General features: G+C 32.9%; 1 protein-coding gene across 1 annotated transcript in view; it reads left to right on the top strand.

Annotated features, from left to right (window-relative positions):
- The first annotated feature begins 399 nt into the window (after window positions 1–399).
- The window catches only part of EYS (eyes shut homolog), a 1,637,266-nt gene continuing 1,618,397 nt past the window's right edge, over window positions 400–19,268 (top strand). The window contains 2 exon segments of the mRNA XM_032341352.1: window positions 400–1,150; window positions 5,937–6,067. Of these exon segments, the coding sequence (XP_032197243.1) occupies window positions 400–1,150; window positions 5,937–6,067 (882 nt within the window).

Genomic DNA, 19,268 nt, shown 5'->3' with positions numbered 1-19,268 from the left:
GCATTTCAGAAGCACATAATTCTATATTCCAGGTTGAAATGCAGCATATCTTCACTTTTTTTTTTCTGGCTTTGTTTCACAAAGAAAGTGCCTCGATGGTGGCAGCACAGTCCTTCCAAAAACCATCTTAAAGTTGTCTGTATAATTAAGTAACTTAGGAAAAACTTCACTAACAATGTATGTTTTTATGTTTAAAGGGATATTTAAACCAGTTGAACTCTACTGTTGATCGAAATCCACTGTCACAAATCCATTGGCATTTTGGGATTTGAAGAAAAACCAGCTCCCAGGATCTTTGAACAAAATCTCTGCTTGGAAATTTTCAGCAACACTCAAATCCATTTTGCACCAGTTCTTTATGACACTTTCATGACAAACTACAAAATACAATTGCCCCAAATGATTAACAAATCAATTATGCTTCTGAGCCTAGTGGTTCTTCATAGCACATTTATAAATGGAAAAACAACATGTAAATGGCAATTTGTGGAAGAATGGCATATACAGCCATTATCATATGTGGTGAATTGGACACTAACAGAAAACATCTGCATGGACTTCTATAGAGATTGCTGGTTTGGGATTGTAAATACCAAAATGAATACTTCAGGCAATCAAGTTGTTCCCCAGATTTGCCCTTTGCAAATTCAATTGGGGGACATCCTTGTAATTTCTTCTGAACTATCTCTTCAGTCTCCAGAAATAAATTTGATGAATGTTTCTGAAGCATCATTCATTGACTGTCTGCAAAACACCACAACTGAAGATCAGTTACTTTTTCGTTGCAAACTAAAAGGAATGCATACTGTTAATTCTCAGTGGCTGAGTGTTGGGACACATTATTTTATCACAGTAATAGCAAGTGGTCCATCGCTTTGTCACCAGAGGCTACGACTAAATGTGACAGTGAAAGAACAGTTCTGCCAGGAATCTCTGAGTTCAAAATTTTGCTCTGGGCATGGCAAATGTCTTACTGAAGTTTGGAGCAAGACATACAGCTGCCATTGCCAGCCTTCATTTTCTGGAAAATATTGCCAAGAACTTGAAGCATGTTCTTATAAGCCATGTGAAAATAATGGCATTTGCATTAATAAAAGAGGAAAATGGAATACACAAGTATATGAATGTATCTGTCACCAGCCATTTACAGGTAAGATTATTTAAAAAGATGTTATTATTTAAATAACACAATTCGGGATGTCTGGGTGGCTCATTTGGTTCAGTGTGTTCCTTTGGCTAGGTCATGATCCCAGGACACTGGGATTGAGTCCCACATCTGTCTCCTTGCTCAGCAATGAGGCTGCTTCTCCCTCTGCTTGATGTTCTCCCTGCTTGTGCTCTCTCTCTCTGAAAAATAAATAAATAAGGTCTTAACAAAAAATAACATAATCCAATTAAAATAGGAAAATAAACTGAGTTCATAAACTGTTACTTCCAAAAAACAAACTACGTTTCCAAAAATTTTGTAGATCTTTTAGAATGAGCTAAATTTGGAATCTGGACCTAACAAAATTCCTATCAGGCATTCTCTAAAATAATTTTTTATTGCTTATTTAAATAAGAAGGTTTTTTAAAAAACATGTTTTACCCTGAAATACCTATTTTCACATCTTTCTCAAAATTCACTCTTGCTGTTTCATATATTTAATATAAAATTGTCATAATAGTATTAGTCATAGAATAAAATTACCAAGCTTATGGTATTTAGTTTAAATAGTTCTGGGTGATAATATAGAAATTAAGTGTGGACCTGAGTGGAGGAAGATAAAGAGGTATGTGATTGTGGGGAAGGCATGAAGTTGCTTGAGACCCAAGAGTAATGTTCTTTTGCATGAGGTGTGGGGGGAGGGCCAGAGGGAGAGCAGAGAATCTTAAGCAGGTTCCACACCTAGTGCAGAGCCCAATGCAGGGCTCAGTCTCATGATACTGAGGTCGTGACCTGACCTGAGCTGAAATCAAGAGTAGGTTGCTTAACTGACTGAGCTACCAGGTGACCAAGAGCAGTGTTCTTTTTTTTTTTTTGGCATTTCATAAATGTTTATTACACTGAGATAGAGACGTGGGCAAGACCTGCTTAGGCAGAGAGAGAGGAAGGGAAGCAGACTCCCTGCTGATCAGAGAGCCAGATGTGGGGCTCGATCCCAGGACTCTGGGATCATGACCTGAGCTGAAGGCAGAGGCTTTAACCCACTGAGCCACCCAGGTGCCCCCAAGAGCAGTGTTCTTAATGGAAGTTGATGTGGCCCTATGAAGTGATTAATAGATAATAGTGGAAAGGAAGGAAAGAGCATGATATAATTAATAAACCTGTTTGTAATAAACTTAAAAAAGAGGCTATGATGAGGAAAGGTTGTAAAAAGACATTTGGTGAGTAGATGAAGCTGTTAATTTAAAAACAATGTAAACTATACTATATGAGACTGAGTGAAGATTTAAGGGAAAATCAACTATCACTACTTGAAAATTTACTAGGGAATTGGGTCATCAGAGGTCAATGAGGAGAAATGTTGAGAAGTGTAGGGAAAATTTTAATCTATAGGAACTTATGAAAGGGAGACCTGACATAGAAAGTTACAAAGATAATGGGTAAGACAAGGATGATCTAACAAAAGGAATTGCTTGATGCAGTTTGTAATGGTAGTATAGGAAAACAACAAATTGGTGCTACCTTTTGGTCAAGAGAGAGGAAAGAGGGTGAGCAGTAGATATGATAAAACAGATGAGGCTCAGAGAAACAACTGTAAATTTTTTCAGGCAGACTTTAGGCGACTTCAATAAGGTTTTTCTTCAGTGTGCCCTGGGGAAACTATACTGGACCTAAGACTGTATAATAAAATATCTCAATAAAGCCTTGTGGACTCTAAAATTCCTTTCAGAGTAATTTTAGACTCTTTGATAGGGAAGTACTAAGACCATTTCAGAAGTTAATTCCATCAGTATTCACTGAACATCCTCTGCCTATAATTGAGATCAAATTCTCATTTTACTCTCCCTGGCATTGGTGCACAAAAATATAAGTAACCACAACTCTTCCTGGAGTTTATCAGATAAATAAAATTAAGACAGGTCAAGGGGTCTCTGGGATGCTGTCGGTTAAGTGTCTGCTTTCTGCTCAGATCATGATCCCAGGATCCTGGTATCTAGCCCCATGGCAGGCTCCCTGGTTGGCGGGGAGTCTGCTTCTCCCCCTGCCCCTCCCCCTGCTCATGCTTTCTCTCTCTCACACACACACACTCTTGCTCAAATAAATAAATGAATAAAATCTTTAAAAAATAAATTTAAAACAGGTCATCAAAAAAGTGAAAACTTCCAAATTGCTGATTCGGGGTGAATGAGAAAGTAATTTAATTGAGAGACCTTAAAGCATACATTTTAGTTTGTCTGAAGTATTTTAAACAATATTTGACCAGAAAATTTCTACCATCTGTCAGAATATTAATTGGCATATATGTAATCATATGTCATAGAATGTTATTTCAACAATTTTATCTTAGTTGCATATAGGTGTTTATTTCTACCCAATGTTTATTTGTTTATTTATTAGAAACACAATCTTAGATCACTTAAATCATTAATGTTAAATACCATAATACTGAGCATACAACATAATGCCACTTTATTAGAATTGCTTCAATTTTAAATCTAAGATGATGCAGAAATATGCAGAATTACCAAATAAACTGAGAATATTAACTGTATTGGTTTGTTAGTGATGCTATAACAAAGTACCATAGTTTGAGTGGCTTCAAGATCAAAAATTTATTTTCTCACATTCTAGAGGCTAAATGTTAGAGATCAAAGTATCATATAAGCAGGATTGGTTTCTTCTGAGGCCTCACTCCTTGGTCTGTAGATACCCATGTTCTCCCTGTGTTTTCCCTCTGTACATGTCTGTATGTCCAAAATTTTTCTTCTTATGAGGACATCAGTCACATTAGACTAGGACCCATCTTACTGACCTCATTTAATCTGTATTACCTCTCTAAAAAAGATCCTGTTTCCAAATACAGTCATATTATGAGCTCCTGGAAGTTAGGATATGAATTTCAAATATTAATTTTCAAATATGAATTTCAAATACAAATTTTGAGGGCTCACAATTTAGCCCATTACACTAAGATTGAAATAGGATATGACCTATTGAACATTCTGTTATAAAATTTAGCTTTTGTACATGGAAATATTTGGCATGTAATTATATTTACTTAAATTTTTATTGTGTTGGGGTTGTTTGGAGATAAATAAGAAGCGTTCTGTAGTATTGGGGCAGGGCTGTCAGTCTATAAAAGAATTTGAAAGGTTTCAATGATAATGGTAAAAATTGTTTATGAGTCAAATTAATAATTCAACTAAAGGGGTGCCTGCGTGGCTCAGTGGGTTAAAGCCTCTGCCTTCGGCTCAGGTCATGGTCTCAGGGTCCTGGGATGGAGCCCCACATCGGGCTCTCTGCACAGCGGAGAACCTGCTTCCTCCTCTCTCTGCCTGCCTCTCTACTTGTAATCTCTGTCAAATAAATAAATAAAATCTTTAAAATAAAATAAAATAAAATAAATAAAAGTGTGGCTGGCCTATTGCTGAATGATGGGCAGCTGTTTTATAGTAACGTGTCCATTTGCCATGCCCTAGAATTTTCTAGGCACATTCCTCTACAAAGGATATTATGAGCTGATTAACTGCACAAAAAGTATGCTATGAAAGGTTATGGTATGTGGTATTGTAGGACCACAATAGTTTGTAATAGTGAGATTTGGAAACTTGACACAATAGATAGGGCAAGAAAATGTACAGTTTAGAAGTTGGTGCATAACTTCTGAGAATCCAGAATTTTTCTCCTTCTCCCCCCCCCCCATAATTTCAGATTTTATTTTATTATTTTATTTTATTTTACTGTGGAAAGAACACTTAATATGACATCTACCTTCTTGTTAAATTTTTAAGTATATGACATAAAATTGTTGACAGTAAACACAATACTGTATAGCAGATCTCTAGAGTTTATTCAGCTTGCTTGACTAAACCTTTATGTCCTAGTTTCTCTTCAGATGTCAAGTTTTCACATTTTCCCCTTTTGAATTATCACTTTGGCCAGGTGATAGGACTAAGACACAATGTACTTTTGAATATGTCACTTTGTAAATTATTACTGCAGGGCCACCACTGTGTGTTGAAGAACTGATATATACGTATATTAATATTATCCACTTTCAAAACATGATTAACAAATTCAAATTATCATGAAAATCAACTAAAGCTCAAATATCAACAATCAGAAAAATATTAGAATACTATAGTGTGGGTCAGAAGATGGAAAAACTTATTGAGGATGTCAAGTTTATTGAAATTAATTTTGTTTCAATTTAAATACATCATCATTGAGATTTTTTTCCCTTAAGATTTTACTATTTATTGGGGTGCCTGGGTGGCTCAGTGGGTTAAAGCCTCTGCCTTCAGCTCAGGTCATGATCCCAGGGTTCTGGGATCGAGCCCCACATCAGATTCTCTGCTCAGCAGAGAGCCTACTTCCTCCTCTCTCTCTGCCTGCCTCTCTGCCCACTTGTGATCTCTGCCTGTCAAATAAATAAATAAAATCTTTAAAAAAAAAAAAAGATTTTACTATTTATTTATTTATTTGGAGCGCTGGAGCAGAAGGAATGGCAAAGGGATGGGAGGGTATTTCAAGCAGATTCTGTGTTGATCACAAGCCTAATACAAAGCTCAATTTCATGACCCTGAGATCATGACCTGAGCCAAAATCAAGAGTGGGTCACTTAACAGACTGAGCAACCAGATGCTCCTTATTTCTTAGAGTTATATTTTAACAAAATTTTGACCATCATTATTAAAGAATTTAGTAAAAATTAATGACCATAGTTAAGTATATACAATGTAATTGTTTTTAATCTAATTGAAAAATTAATTTTCTTTCATTTAAATAGGCATAAATTGTTCAGAAATTATTGATCAAGATCAACCACATATCTGTTTCCATGGGAATTGCAGCAATATTACTATAAATAATTTCATCTGTGAATGTGATGAACCATTTTCAGGTAAAAAATATACATATGTATGTATATGTTTCTATATATACACATACAAATCATATTAATTTTTGTCTTACTTCAAATTAAATTTGAAATGTTTCATTAATACTAAAAAATGTAATTTTAGAGGTTCTATACTTTGAATATGTTTTAGGGATATGTTTATTCAGTTTGGTTAGCAATTAAATGATCCTGCTAAATATTCCATAATATAAGATGAGTTTTGGACACCAGTTGACAAGTTTTTCACCATGATAAAATATATTTTGTTCTTAAGTTCTAAAATATTTTTAGCTATGGTGCACATAATTTACATAATTTTGCACATTTTGCACATACTTTGCATAATTATATCTAACTTATTTCCTTATGTAACATGCCATTACAGACAAATCCCCTTTTCTGAAGAGGAAAAATTTTTTATTTCTTCTCAAATGAACTTAAAAATGGGGAATGAAATCACTATTTAAGGCAATACTTTCTTAACTATTGATTTAATGTTTAAATAATGAAAATACGTTTAAACCATTTCAGTTGCAGCTTTAAACTCTTACAGTTTCCCATTTCCTGGGAAATATAACTCATTATCAGTATAACTGTCCCTCTTCAGAAGGTCTTTAAGCAATGCTTTAAGCAATGCTTGAGCCACAATTAGAAGACACCTACAGACTCCTTTTGTGGGAGTAAAACAAAAATATGCATGTCTTCCAAATTACAGAGAATGGTAATACCTCCTAGTGTTTCTCTTGCATGTCCTTCTACCTAACTCCACAGAGGGAGATTTGAAATTTTGATAGAATACATGAACCACTGTCCCATAGTAAGAAGGGTTGTGGCAATGCAGACAAAAAGGAGTCTAATAACTGTCTTCAAAAAAACTTTTTACAGGTCTTTCATCCCTCAAGTCTTCTCTTCCCATGAGAGAGGTTATGAATTGAAAGATTTATACAGTATTTTACTGTATGCTGCATATGTATGAAAAACATATAATTTATCTTCCAAACCATGACATTTTTGAGCAAAAGAGGTAGCTAAAAAGTTATCTAATATTTGAAATATTCATTTATCGACCAGCAAATTGGCTTAATTAAATAGGCAGACACATAAAATAGTCCTATTCAAAAATTACTTTTAATAAAATTATTTTCAAAGAAGAGAATTATAACTTGATCTTCAATCTCTACAAATCAAAGGAAATAAAAAAAATAAAACATACTTTTTATTGATTATCTGAACATTACAAAACAATATAAGCAGAAACTGTGTTTAGCCATATTTATGCTGCTAATATTTTTATATATTTTATATATGTTGCTAATAATATATGTTGCTAATATTTTTCTGAAGAATGAATATTTTTTAATGTGGTCTTATTATTTTAATTTTTTATAAAGTTATACCCTCTTCAAAATTGCATTTATGATTTTTTTTAAAGACTTTATTTATTTGAGAGATTGAGAGAATGAAAGTGGGTAGGGTCAGAGGGAGAAGCAGAATCCCTGCTGAGCAGGGAGCCTGATGTGGGACTTGATCCCAGGACTCCAGAACCATGACCTGTGCTGAAGGCATTCTCAACCAACTGAGCCACCCAGGTGCTCCAAAGTTACATGTATGATTAATAAATTTGAAATTGTTAATGCCTTCAGTTGACTCCTAACTATCCTATCTTAATTGAGGACATTTTCACTGAACTGTTGAGACTCCTGTTAATCTCAAAAGAAATCTGCTAAATGGAATGTAGTTTCAATTCAATTTTTTGTATAAAATACATTAGTTATTTTTTTCCATAGGACACACATTTATATTATGTTCAGTCTTATTGTCATTGACAAACATTTTCTAAGAAAATCCTCATGAAATAAGTGATCTTCACATATGATTCTTTTGAGTATTTGGCTAATCTTAGGTGCTGCAAAGTTGTAGGGCTTCTCAATTTATTTCCATTATGTTCTGGTACATAAATTTATCCATAAAATATAGGATCCTCCTCAAATATTGTTTCCCACAAGTCCAGTCATTCCAGAGCACATAGTATTTATAATACTAAACACTTTTGAACTTATTGAATATGTTCAGTGTCTCTGCTGTGTTATGTAGAGATACATTTTAATATCTTTTTAAAAATGACTACTGACTAAAACTCTCAGAAAGTGATTTTTTTGTGCACTTAATTCATTAAGTTGTTTGATTAAATTATTGATACTGGTTTTGAACAAAACAGACCAAAATTTAGAAGATTCTTTCATTACAATGTCATTGAGACATTGAATTTAGTTTCAAGAGTCCTGTGACTCTTTAAAGTTATTTGTAAAATTTGCAACTATATATTCCATTTCAATTATGTGAATATCACTAGTTTGGATTGAAATATGAATTATGTGTGCACTACACTAAATTCCAAGTATATATCTTTTCCCTTCTTTTCTCAACTTAATTCCATCCTTTTCTCAACTTAATCAAAATAATGTGTATATCATGATATACTTAACAAAAATTTTGTTTATAATTTCAACACAAGAACAAATAACTTCATCTTTAGGACACTTAACTGAATTTTCCAAAAGCATTCCTAATATCATCAGATATCTTGCATTCAGCAGAATAAACTTGCAAAACCTTATTTTAAATTCAATTAATTGGTTGGACAAATAAGACCATTATTGAAATTAAATGGTGATTTATTTAAAGCTTCTAATATTACTAATATCAAGCAGCTGGCATCTTTGAGTGTGAATTTATTGTGTTAATTCATCTGACACATTTATATAACTATATTTTACTTGTATATGTACAGAGAAACTTGTAATAGAAAATGAAGGAAATCATTTTGGGATAGTCACTTGATGTAAATAAAAAGACATACTTCCCAGAGTAGTCTATAAGAATACCTTCTGCATCTGCACTTAATTCTTCTTTGACAGGCAGTCTTCTAAGATAATTACTAACGTTTAAAATAGATGCTGATGGTTCTTCAACTAATGTGTATCTTCTGGTTTTCGTATAGTCAATAATATCAGTAATATTCTGTGGTGGATCAATAACAGTGACATAGTATAGGGGCAAACTGCATATTCGTTATCAGCTTTCTGGGTAAACACAAATTTGAAACTTTTAAATTAAAAAACTTAAATTGCCTTTTATCTTTTTGTACTTTAATTATTTATTACAAAATAAGAAATGAACATCAGCTCAAAACAAAATGTGTAAATAATAGTATATTTATGCCAGGGACTTATAAACTTCTTTTCTGTGAAGGATCAGATAGTAAATATTTTAGATTTTCTGAGCCATGTGTTTGCCATTTCAATAACTCAATTCTGCTATTGTAGTGTGAAAGGAACCATAGAAAATATGTAAATGAGTGAATTTGGTTTGTTTCAATTAAACTTTATTTAGAAAAATAGGTAGAAGGTTGTATTTGGCTTACAGTTATAGTTTATCAACCCCCAATTTATACCATACCTGTAACCAATGGTATGACCAAACTTCTATACCAAGAACTTACAGATGACTCTCTATACACCTATCACATAACTGCTTGGCCTGTTTGTTTCGTATAAAAACACAGACATTAACTCATAATTTCCTGTGGTTCCCACTGACCCAGCTTACTTGCAATTAGGAAGTTTGTACTCATAGGCCAGCATTATCATATCCTTTTCCTCCTATCTACTGAAATAAGGAATCTTATTTGTGGCTTCTTGGGTCTTCAAAATCCTGCAAGCTGTCCTTAAGTGAGAGATCTAATATTCTTTGCATCTGGAAAGGACTGGGAAAAGAGAAGTAGGTTATCATTGGTTAACATGCTAATTTATCCTCATGTTCCATAATGTATTGCCTATGTATTTCTACCACTCTGAGAAAGGACTGTGGCAGAATTTGAAGTACAAAGTGGAGACTTATCAAACACAACCCTTTATACTTTAATGAAAGTATGAATAACGGTACTTAGAAATCCAGGACAGATGGCAGTTTGGCAATTGGGGAAAACGGGTATCTTAGCAATATTCTGTCTTACACTCCATGAACATAAACTGCTACTATCAAGGGCAAACGAGGATGATAACTCTATTAGAAGATCTAGTAACTGGGGTGCCTAGATGGTTCAGTCATTAAGCATCTGCCTTTGGCTCAGGCCATGATCCCAAAGTCCTGGAATGGAGCCTCACATTGAGCCCCACATCGAGCCCCACATCAGGCCCCACATCAAACCCCACATCAAGTTCCCTGCTCAGCGGGAAGCCTGCTTCTCCCTCTCCCATACCCCCTGCTTGTGTTCTTTCTCTCACTGTGTCTTTCTCTGTCAAATAAATAAAATCTTTTAAAAAAATCTAGTAACTATTATAGATTGGGTAATTTTCTGGTACCTATTTATTGCATTATTCTTTGACCTAAAACCATAGCCAAAAATGTGTAGGAAACATCACATTTTTAAAGTTTATGAAGTACATATGTATGTGTGTATGTATATATGTATGTATGTACTATCAATCTTCAATCAATTTAAATCAAGACTGCAAAGAAATAGGTGCAGAGTACACCAATCTTATTTTAATATTAATAATCCTTTAGAAAAATGCATACTCCCAAATTTTAAGACACCTCAAATATTATGAAAATATGATAAGAATAGTTAACTGTGAGGTCAGACTGCAATATCAGACATTATAAAAGTAGAATTAATAAAAGTCCAATAAAAAACCATGAAATTATATTATTTATTATACTTCTAAACTTGAAATATTATAAAATATTAACATATCTATTATAAGTGATTTGCTCTAATTTTATAACTTTTTAAGGCTTATTGAAAAAAATTACTATATCTTTTTGAGCAATTCAGAGAACCATTTAAACTCTAATTCTATAGATGGTCAGTTTCTGACTTACTTTCATACTGTCAAAATATGAGTTTGATATAAAAACAAATGATTGTCAGAATATAAACTTTTTGGTCTTAGTTTAGAACTAATTTATAGCTAGAAAAAAATAATTTTAGTTTCAAGATTCAAAAAGTATATTTACAAGGCAAGCTGGGATCTCTGTACCCAAGATGAATGATTTAAAGAAACCATGGCATAGTATTGGAGGAATCATCTCTTTTTTAAAATGTGATAACCTCAGATAACAGGATATCTGATCTGTGTAGTGACAGATACTCTTAAGACATTTTGTTAGTAGTTTAAATCAGAAGGTGGGCAAATATTTCCCAATACAAAATAGGTTTCTCCATTTTCAAACTCCCTATCAAGAGGTAGAATTTATGGAAAATTGAATTTTGTTCATGGAAAGGAAAGCTAACAGGAGGTAAATCAGATACAACTTTTTTTTTCATTTTTAATAATCGAATGTTAATCCTATTTGAAATTCAGTTCTGATAAAGGTTAGAAAATTAATCTGTCAGTTTGACCTTCGTTCTAACCCCCTGCCATGTAGAGAATTGAGCCAGTCCTTATTCTCATAAGCATAATTTGTTAAATTTTATGAATAGTCGTATTACATGAGCTGATTGGCACTCTACCTGTACACTCAACTCTGAGGCTTAAGATTCATAAAATTTGGAGTTAAAAATTATAGCAAATACTTACACAAATTAATGTAACATATTTAATAATATACATAATTTTTTAGGTGTTGACTAGGAAAGAGTTCATGTACTATACTCTAGATAATTATTATTTTTACAATGTCAAACTTCATTCTGTGGTATTTCCTTGATTCTCTAGTCACTGTGATCATTGTCAGCATTGATGGTGACCTGTAGTTCTAAACACAGCATAATCCATGGTAACATAACATAAAAAGCGAAGGTTCTGTATCTGATAACTAACGTGAATCTTCCTTTGCTACTTACCCTACTGTCGTGATAAAGAACTGAAGCTCACATTGCATTGCTTAATAGCCTTCCTTCTATTGTGATAATCCTCCTTTCATTGAAAAAACAATGAATCTAAGTGTTCTCCATCACACTGTAAATTATCTGGAGATGACTTATGTGTCCACTCAACATCTAGTATGTATTATTCACTTTATAAATAGTGATTATTGATAATTATAGGATCTCAGGATGATCATGAAATTTTCATGTCTTATATTAATAAATAAGAGCATAAATTGATTACAAATGAAAGGACTTGAATGCTCAATAAAGTATATAATGTGGTTAAAGTTATAAAACATATGTGTTGTGACATTTCAAAGACCTCTTCATTACTATTGAATAAATAGAACAGTTAATTACTATTTATCAAAGGACTTTCTTTTTACCAGAAAATAAGTCCATAAAATAATTAATCTCATCTCTATTTAACCTTTTGAGAAAATGGTGGAAATAAAATTATAACTTGCGTGGTCTTACTCCAATGACATTATTGTCTTATGCCAGTATGTAATGTTTCTTCTCTCATCTGTTCAGTGAAAACTTAATTAAATATTTAACAGTGAGGCAATGTCAGTGTATATTGTATAGACCCATAGGATCCTACAGCTCTTGAGAACCAGTAAGACTTACTTGCTTTGCCATTTTTAAGTTGTCTTTCTTGAGTGATTTGAATTTAATTTATTCATTTTTTTCTTTTAATATAGAGACAATTTATTGACTCAATAATACCGTCTTCTGGCCTTCATTATTTCTCATATGAATTCAGTTATCATTTTCATTATTGTTCTCTATGGATATATCACTTTTTTCTCTGACTTAGTAATTTTGTGTTTTGGTCATTGACTGTACCCTGCATAGCAGTGATTTTCTTTGTATTGGTCCTACCTAAATATTACCAAACTTCTCAGATTTGAAAGCTAATTTTTTTTACTATGTTTGAAAAGTTTTAGACCAATATTTTAAATTACTTTTTACTGCCAAAATTTCTCCTTTTCTTCTACAATTACACATATGGTAGACACCTTATTTTCTTACTGGTCACTCTGACACTATTCATTTTAGTTCAATCCTTTTTCTCCCTGTATTTTTTCTTCAAATTAATTTCTGTTGATTTTGTTTGTTTTGTTTACCTGTGCTTTCTAATTCTGTCTGGTTTTGTTTACTCTTCAAGGATTTGGTATAGTTTGTGTGTGTTTAATATTTTTAAAATCAAGATATAATTGACATACATTATATTAGTTTCAGATGTACAACATAATGATTTGATATTTGTATATATTGTTAAAGATCACCACAATAAGTCTAGTTAACTTCCATCACCATACACAGGTACATTTTTTTTCTTGTGAAGAGAATTTGTGTGATTTAATACAGTTTTATAGTTTTCTGTGAGAAAGTTCATCTGAGAAAAGCTATTCACATTAGTGAAAAGTAACACAATCACCATTGTCAATATTTCTCTTGTGCACTTTTTTGTTTGGTTGGTTGGTTTTGGTTTTTTTTTTTTTTTTTTTTTTTTTTTTGGTCTTGTTTTATGTTTTTTTTTTTTTTAATTAATTTCTAGAACTGTCCTCTGTTTACATTTAAACAGGTAACTTTGCGGGGACCCTAAGCAGGGACCTCCAGGTAGATATGTGTCATTTTGATCATCAAGTATATATAACCAGGGGCACCTGGGTGACTCAGTGGGTTAAGCCTCTGCCTTCAGCTCACGTCTTGATCTCACAGTCCTGGAATCTAGCCCTGCATCAGGCTCTCTGCTCAGCAGGGAGCCTGCTTCCCCCTCTCTCTGCCTGCCTCTCTGCCTCCTTGTGATCTCTCTCTCTCTGTCAAATAAATAAATATAATCTTTAAAAAAAGTACATATAATTAGGCATAAGGATCAATTTTTGACAAAATAATACTGACTTCCCTTGATGTATGGTGGTTAAATTTTTTAAAGGTTTTATTTATTTATTAGAGAGAGAGAGCATGTAAGCACAAGCAAGGGGAAGGGCAGAGGGAGAAGCAGACTCACTGCTGAGCAGGGAGCCCAACGAGGGACTGGATCCCAGACCTGAGCCAACCTACTGAGCCACCCAAGCACCTGATGATAAATATTTTTAGATTAAATTCACAACTATATATGAGGGAGCTTTGGTAAAGGGAGTGCTGTTGAGAAGGTGAACTTCTAAAGAAAGACAATTGAGTAGCTATAAATATAATATAATAAATATATTATGTTTGCCCAAATACTTTTACCTGGTACAATCAACTTAATTTTCTAAATATATCTTTTTAAATTATATACACACACACACACACACACACACACACACACACATATATATATTTAAAGATTTTATTTATTTATTTGATAGAGATCACTAGTAGACAGAGAGGCAGGCGGGGGGGCGGGGAACTGGATCCCTTCCTAGCAGAAAGCCCGATGCAGGGCTCTATCCCAGGACACAGTAGATCATGACCTGAGCTAAAGGCAGAGGCTTAATCCACTGAGCCACCCAGGTCCCCATAAATGATATATCTTTATATGTTTTTTTCTCAAAAGATTATAATCACTTCCCCTTTGCATATATTACATGGTAGAAAGATGGAATTGAGAGTTAGATAAGTTTGGTTATTAGATTCTGTAACAATGATATATAGATTTTAGTCATGTAATTTTTATTACGTCATCTATGAGATGAAGGAAATGTAATATTCCTTCTGCACTCACTGTGTAGAATAAAAGAGATAAGAAACACAGCATAGATGTGGTTAATATGGATTTCCATTGGAGTTAGGCAGACTTGTGTTTCAAGACCATCTCTACAATTTCCTAGCTTTCTGATCTTTAGAATATTATTTAAGCATTCTAAATTTTAAATTTCTGATCTATAAAATTATGAGAATTGAAATACCAATCTCTTGTTTTTTTCTGAGGACTAATGAAACAGTTCATGTAAAGTACTTGGTAAAATGACAGATACATAGTAAGTATTCAATTAATTTTAGCTGTTGCTACTTTTGCTATTATTTGACATAACTCATCATTCAATGCTTATTTCTTCTGTTTTACTAATACAGTCGAACCCGGTCTCTCTTTTTCTTCCCCAGCATTTGAGTATTTATACAACTGTCTTCTGTCTACTTTTATTAATCTACTTCTAAACCAATCATCTTCTGCAATCAAATAGTTCTAGTGATTGTCCTATAAATAAATCATAAACATTCACATTTTCCCTGCTATTGTTCATATAATTTTTACCTTCTCTAGAATGAAGTTCCCTTTCTTTCCCTATGCTTCCCCAAAATTCACTCCTTTACTCCTTCTACTGATTTACAAAGTCCTTGACAGCAAGGTCTGCAATCCAGTCAAATTTACAGCCTCATATTGCAGCACATATAAGGTATTGAATAAATGTTTTGTAATCAAGAAAGTAAGAAACAGGAGGCTATTCTTAATCTTAAAGGAATTCAGAGTATTATTATTCTCTTCTGACAGATATACTTTAGAATAGATATGGAGCAAACTTTTTTCAATCTGGAGTCACAAGTTTATATTTGAATATTATACATTCTTGTTGTCATAGATGGAAAGGAAAGGATCCCAGTTTTTGCTATGTGTTTTATTAGGACACTGGAAAGAATATTAAAACAAATATACCATCTCTTAAAAATGAAAAGTATAGTCTTGCTGTGCATCACCATGTGGATAATGTGACTATCTGCCTATCTTTGACTCATAATGTGTTCAGTTTTTATACAAACTATGAAAATTGTGGGATTGCATTGTTGTAAAAGTGAAAAAAGTATAAAAGCCACTTTTTAACCTTGTAATATTGAATGTACTAGTGCCTCCCTTTGTAGAATGTTGAATTGACTCTCATTAGTGACAGATGTTCTATACATTGCAATAATACTGCTTATATAATTGTCAATATTTTTCACTTCTGATTTGTCAGTTCCAGTGATTTAAAAATCACTTGATGACTGCTTGAAAATGACTGATGCCTTTTTCTATATTAAGTATTTTCTTCTGGTGTAGTGTAAGTCTTTTAATGAGTTCTTGAATTCTGTTGAAGTCTGCATGTTTTAATTCTTTGTTCAAGTAAACAGGTGTGACAATTTATAGAATTCCATGCAGAAACTCTCTAATTACTCCATCTTGGGACTTAGAAATGTGTTTTATGGGGAAAAGCCATAAACTTATTTTTTAGATACAGGAACATTTTTTAACATATGGCTTCAACTTTTATTTAGTGAAAAAACTTGAAAATGACAATCTACAAAGTTGAACTTACAGAATGTTTTATCCTATAGGTAATTTTGTTATTCTGTTTTGTCTGTTAATACTCAGTGATATTTCATTTTTACATGCTAGCTATGAAATTGCAATACAAGAATTACTAACATATCATTATAAAAATCCCGTTCAATATATATGACATGCTTGGTTTCTTTAATCTGTTGATTTTATTATATTAATCAAAAACTCCAATATTTTATAACCTTCATCATTATGATCAAGTGTTTCTTAACATCTTTATTAACTGCATATATATTCAGGAGCACTTTTACAAATGGCCCCCAAAATGAGCATTTCCTGATTTAAGACAAATATTTGCAAGTGATTAATACATATTGATACCAAATTGTGCTCCAATTCAGTGGGATTCTTGTTAAGCTGAAGAGTAACTTTAAGAATAATATAAAATAAGAAATTAAATTAAGATGTACATTTTAATGAGATGTCAATTGAGTAAGTTTGGAAAGAAAATATTTTTCTGTCACTGATGCATTAGATTTGATTCCATTGGTATCAGTGTCTACCTACTAAGACAGATTCATTTTGATGACTATACCTGATATGATGGCTTTGGGCAGAAAATTTTTGTCTACCTTTCAAAATTCTTCTAACTGATTTAATAATTAATTTGACATGAGAAAGATCAACAGGAGAAAGAGAGAAAATTGAAGTATGTGGAGGAGGCCCAATAATGAAACTGAGATTTGAGGAAATGATCAAGGCAGGCAGTTTTTATACTTTTGAGATAAAGAGACAATAAATCTGTGAGAAATTGCAGAACAAAGAAAACTTATGTTTGGGAGCTTCAGTTAATAAGGAATTCTAAACAGAATTTGGGCTGAGGTGGTAAATTAGCAAGAGTAGTTTAACAAAGCTAGTTTATCCGGCCTTTTTGGCTCTGAATTTCCTATCTCTGATGGTAAGATTTTCTCATTATGTCCTGGTATAGGGAAGGTACATTTCACGTGGGAGATTTATTTCCTCCGTATTGGAGATAAAGGGAGATCAGAGTGCTTTTCTTTCCCTAGCTGTTTCTTAAGTAATTTTTTAATTCAAAATGCTCGATATGCCAAGCAGCACATTTTGAGGAGGTCTGTCCTTGTCCCTACACTGAATATACCTGAACTTAGATCTGTTAAGGAACTCTTTTTATAGAGTTTATTCTGTTTTCTAACAGAATCTAAATAGTATGTATCATGGCAGAGGAGCCCACTAATTGGTATTTAAGGACTGAGGTTTCACTTCAGCTGCAGTGTTATAAGGAACTAGAGTTTCTTTCTTTTTTTTTTTTTTAATTTTTTTCAATTTATTTATTTTCAGAAAAACAGTATTCATTATTTTTTCACCACACCCAGTGCTCCATGCAATCTGTGCCCTCTATAATACCCACTACCTTGTAACCCAACCTCCCAACCCCTGCCACTTCAAACCCCTCAGTTGTTTTTCAGAGTCCATAGTCTCTTATGATTCACCTCCCCTTCCATTTTACCCCAACTCCCTTCTAGAGTTTCTTTAATGCCTTTAAGACTGCTTTTATGAACCAAATCCTCTTACAAGATAACAATTATAATATTTTCCCCCTGAAAATTGTTCCAGAATCATTATTACTCATGTAATAGTCATTATATTTGTATAATGAAGAATTTCATTTGATGTGGTAAGAACTACAGAGCAAACAATTTTAGTTTACTGAATTCATATAATAATTTCTATGATAATTCTTTTATTATTGTCTTCTGAGTCTAGGTCACAATATTTGAATAAATTATAGTACTATATGAAAAGATGAAAACTGGGAGGTGTGTGTGTGGCAGGAGAACTGAAATTTATGAATGAGTCTAAACTTTAGGTAAGGTAAAACATACATCATGTAACTTTACTTTCAAACACCAGTAAAATTCAGATTAAATCTGAGATGTTACTTTCAAAATAGTGCATTATTCTTTTCAGCATTTGCTTATAGAAAATTCAATGATTTGCTATATATTACTAATTGAATGTAAAATTATTTTCAAGTCAACATTTTTTACCTCTCAAAGCATTTTGACACAATATATATGAATTTAACCTCCTATAATCTTGAGTTTTCAAGGGTTTATTTTAGAACTCTGAAACATCTTTAATGAGTAAACTCATTACTCCAATGCGTAAATATGAAGAACAATGGTAGAAAGATTGAATATGACTATTATTAACTAGTTGGTAGTTTCTTTTCGTGACAAAAACCCAAGAACATCTAACTATATTTGTATTTTGAAGTTTGTACTATATTTCCCTATGCAGATGACATTCAGTGGTGGTATCTACCCTATAAGGAAAGAAATACAATGATAATTAAATACTTGATATATATCACACTGTTAGTAGACAGAGGAGGTTACTTCTTCCAAGACAGATATTGTTACTTCTCAGCAACATTTGTTCTGAATGTTGTATGAGCACTTCAATATGGAAACAAACAAACAAACAGACAGACAAACAAAAAACTGACTTTTATCAACAGCTTTAACTTCCTGGTTTTCTAGTCTGTAATCACACATGTATTTACTTCGCTATGCCTTTGATCTTTATTCTCATCCTCAGCCAAAAAAACATGTCTCTTTCTCCGTGCTTTGTTTTGTTTTGTTTTAAAGATTTTATTTATTTATTTGACAGAGAGAGACACAGTGAGAGATGGAACATAAGCAGGGAGAGTTAGTGGGAGAGGGAGAAGCAGGCTTCCCGCCAAGCAGAGAGCCCAATGCAGGGCTCTATCCTGGGAACCCCAGATCATAATGAGAGCAGAAGGCAGACACCCAATGACTGAACCACCCATGAGCCCCATCCTTGTTTTGTTTTGTTTTTGTTTTGTTTCAGATTCTCAGGAACCCTTTCTTTATTTTTCCTTTGTCACTACTAGCTTTCAAACTCTTTCAACACTTTTAATTCTTATGATCTTACATCTTCAGCTACCTCACATACCTTTTACTGGTTATTTATTATTTTGTAACAAACTAACCCTAAACTTAGCGGCTTAAACTGATAACAACTTTTTTTTCTGCTCATGAATCAGCAA

Source organism: Mustela erminea, chromosome 4 (genome assembly GCF_009829155.1).
Source record: "Mustela erminea isolate mMusErm1 chromosome 4, mMusErm1.Pri, whole genome shotgun sequence".
Classification (NCBI taxonomy): Eukaryota; Metazoa; Chordata; class Mammalia; order Carnivora; family Mustelidae; genus Mustela; species Mustela erminea.
The sequence above is the reverse complement of the archived record's forward strand: the minus strand, read 5'-3'. Positions and strand labels throughout refer to the sequence as shown.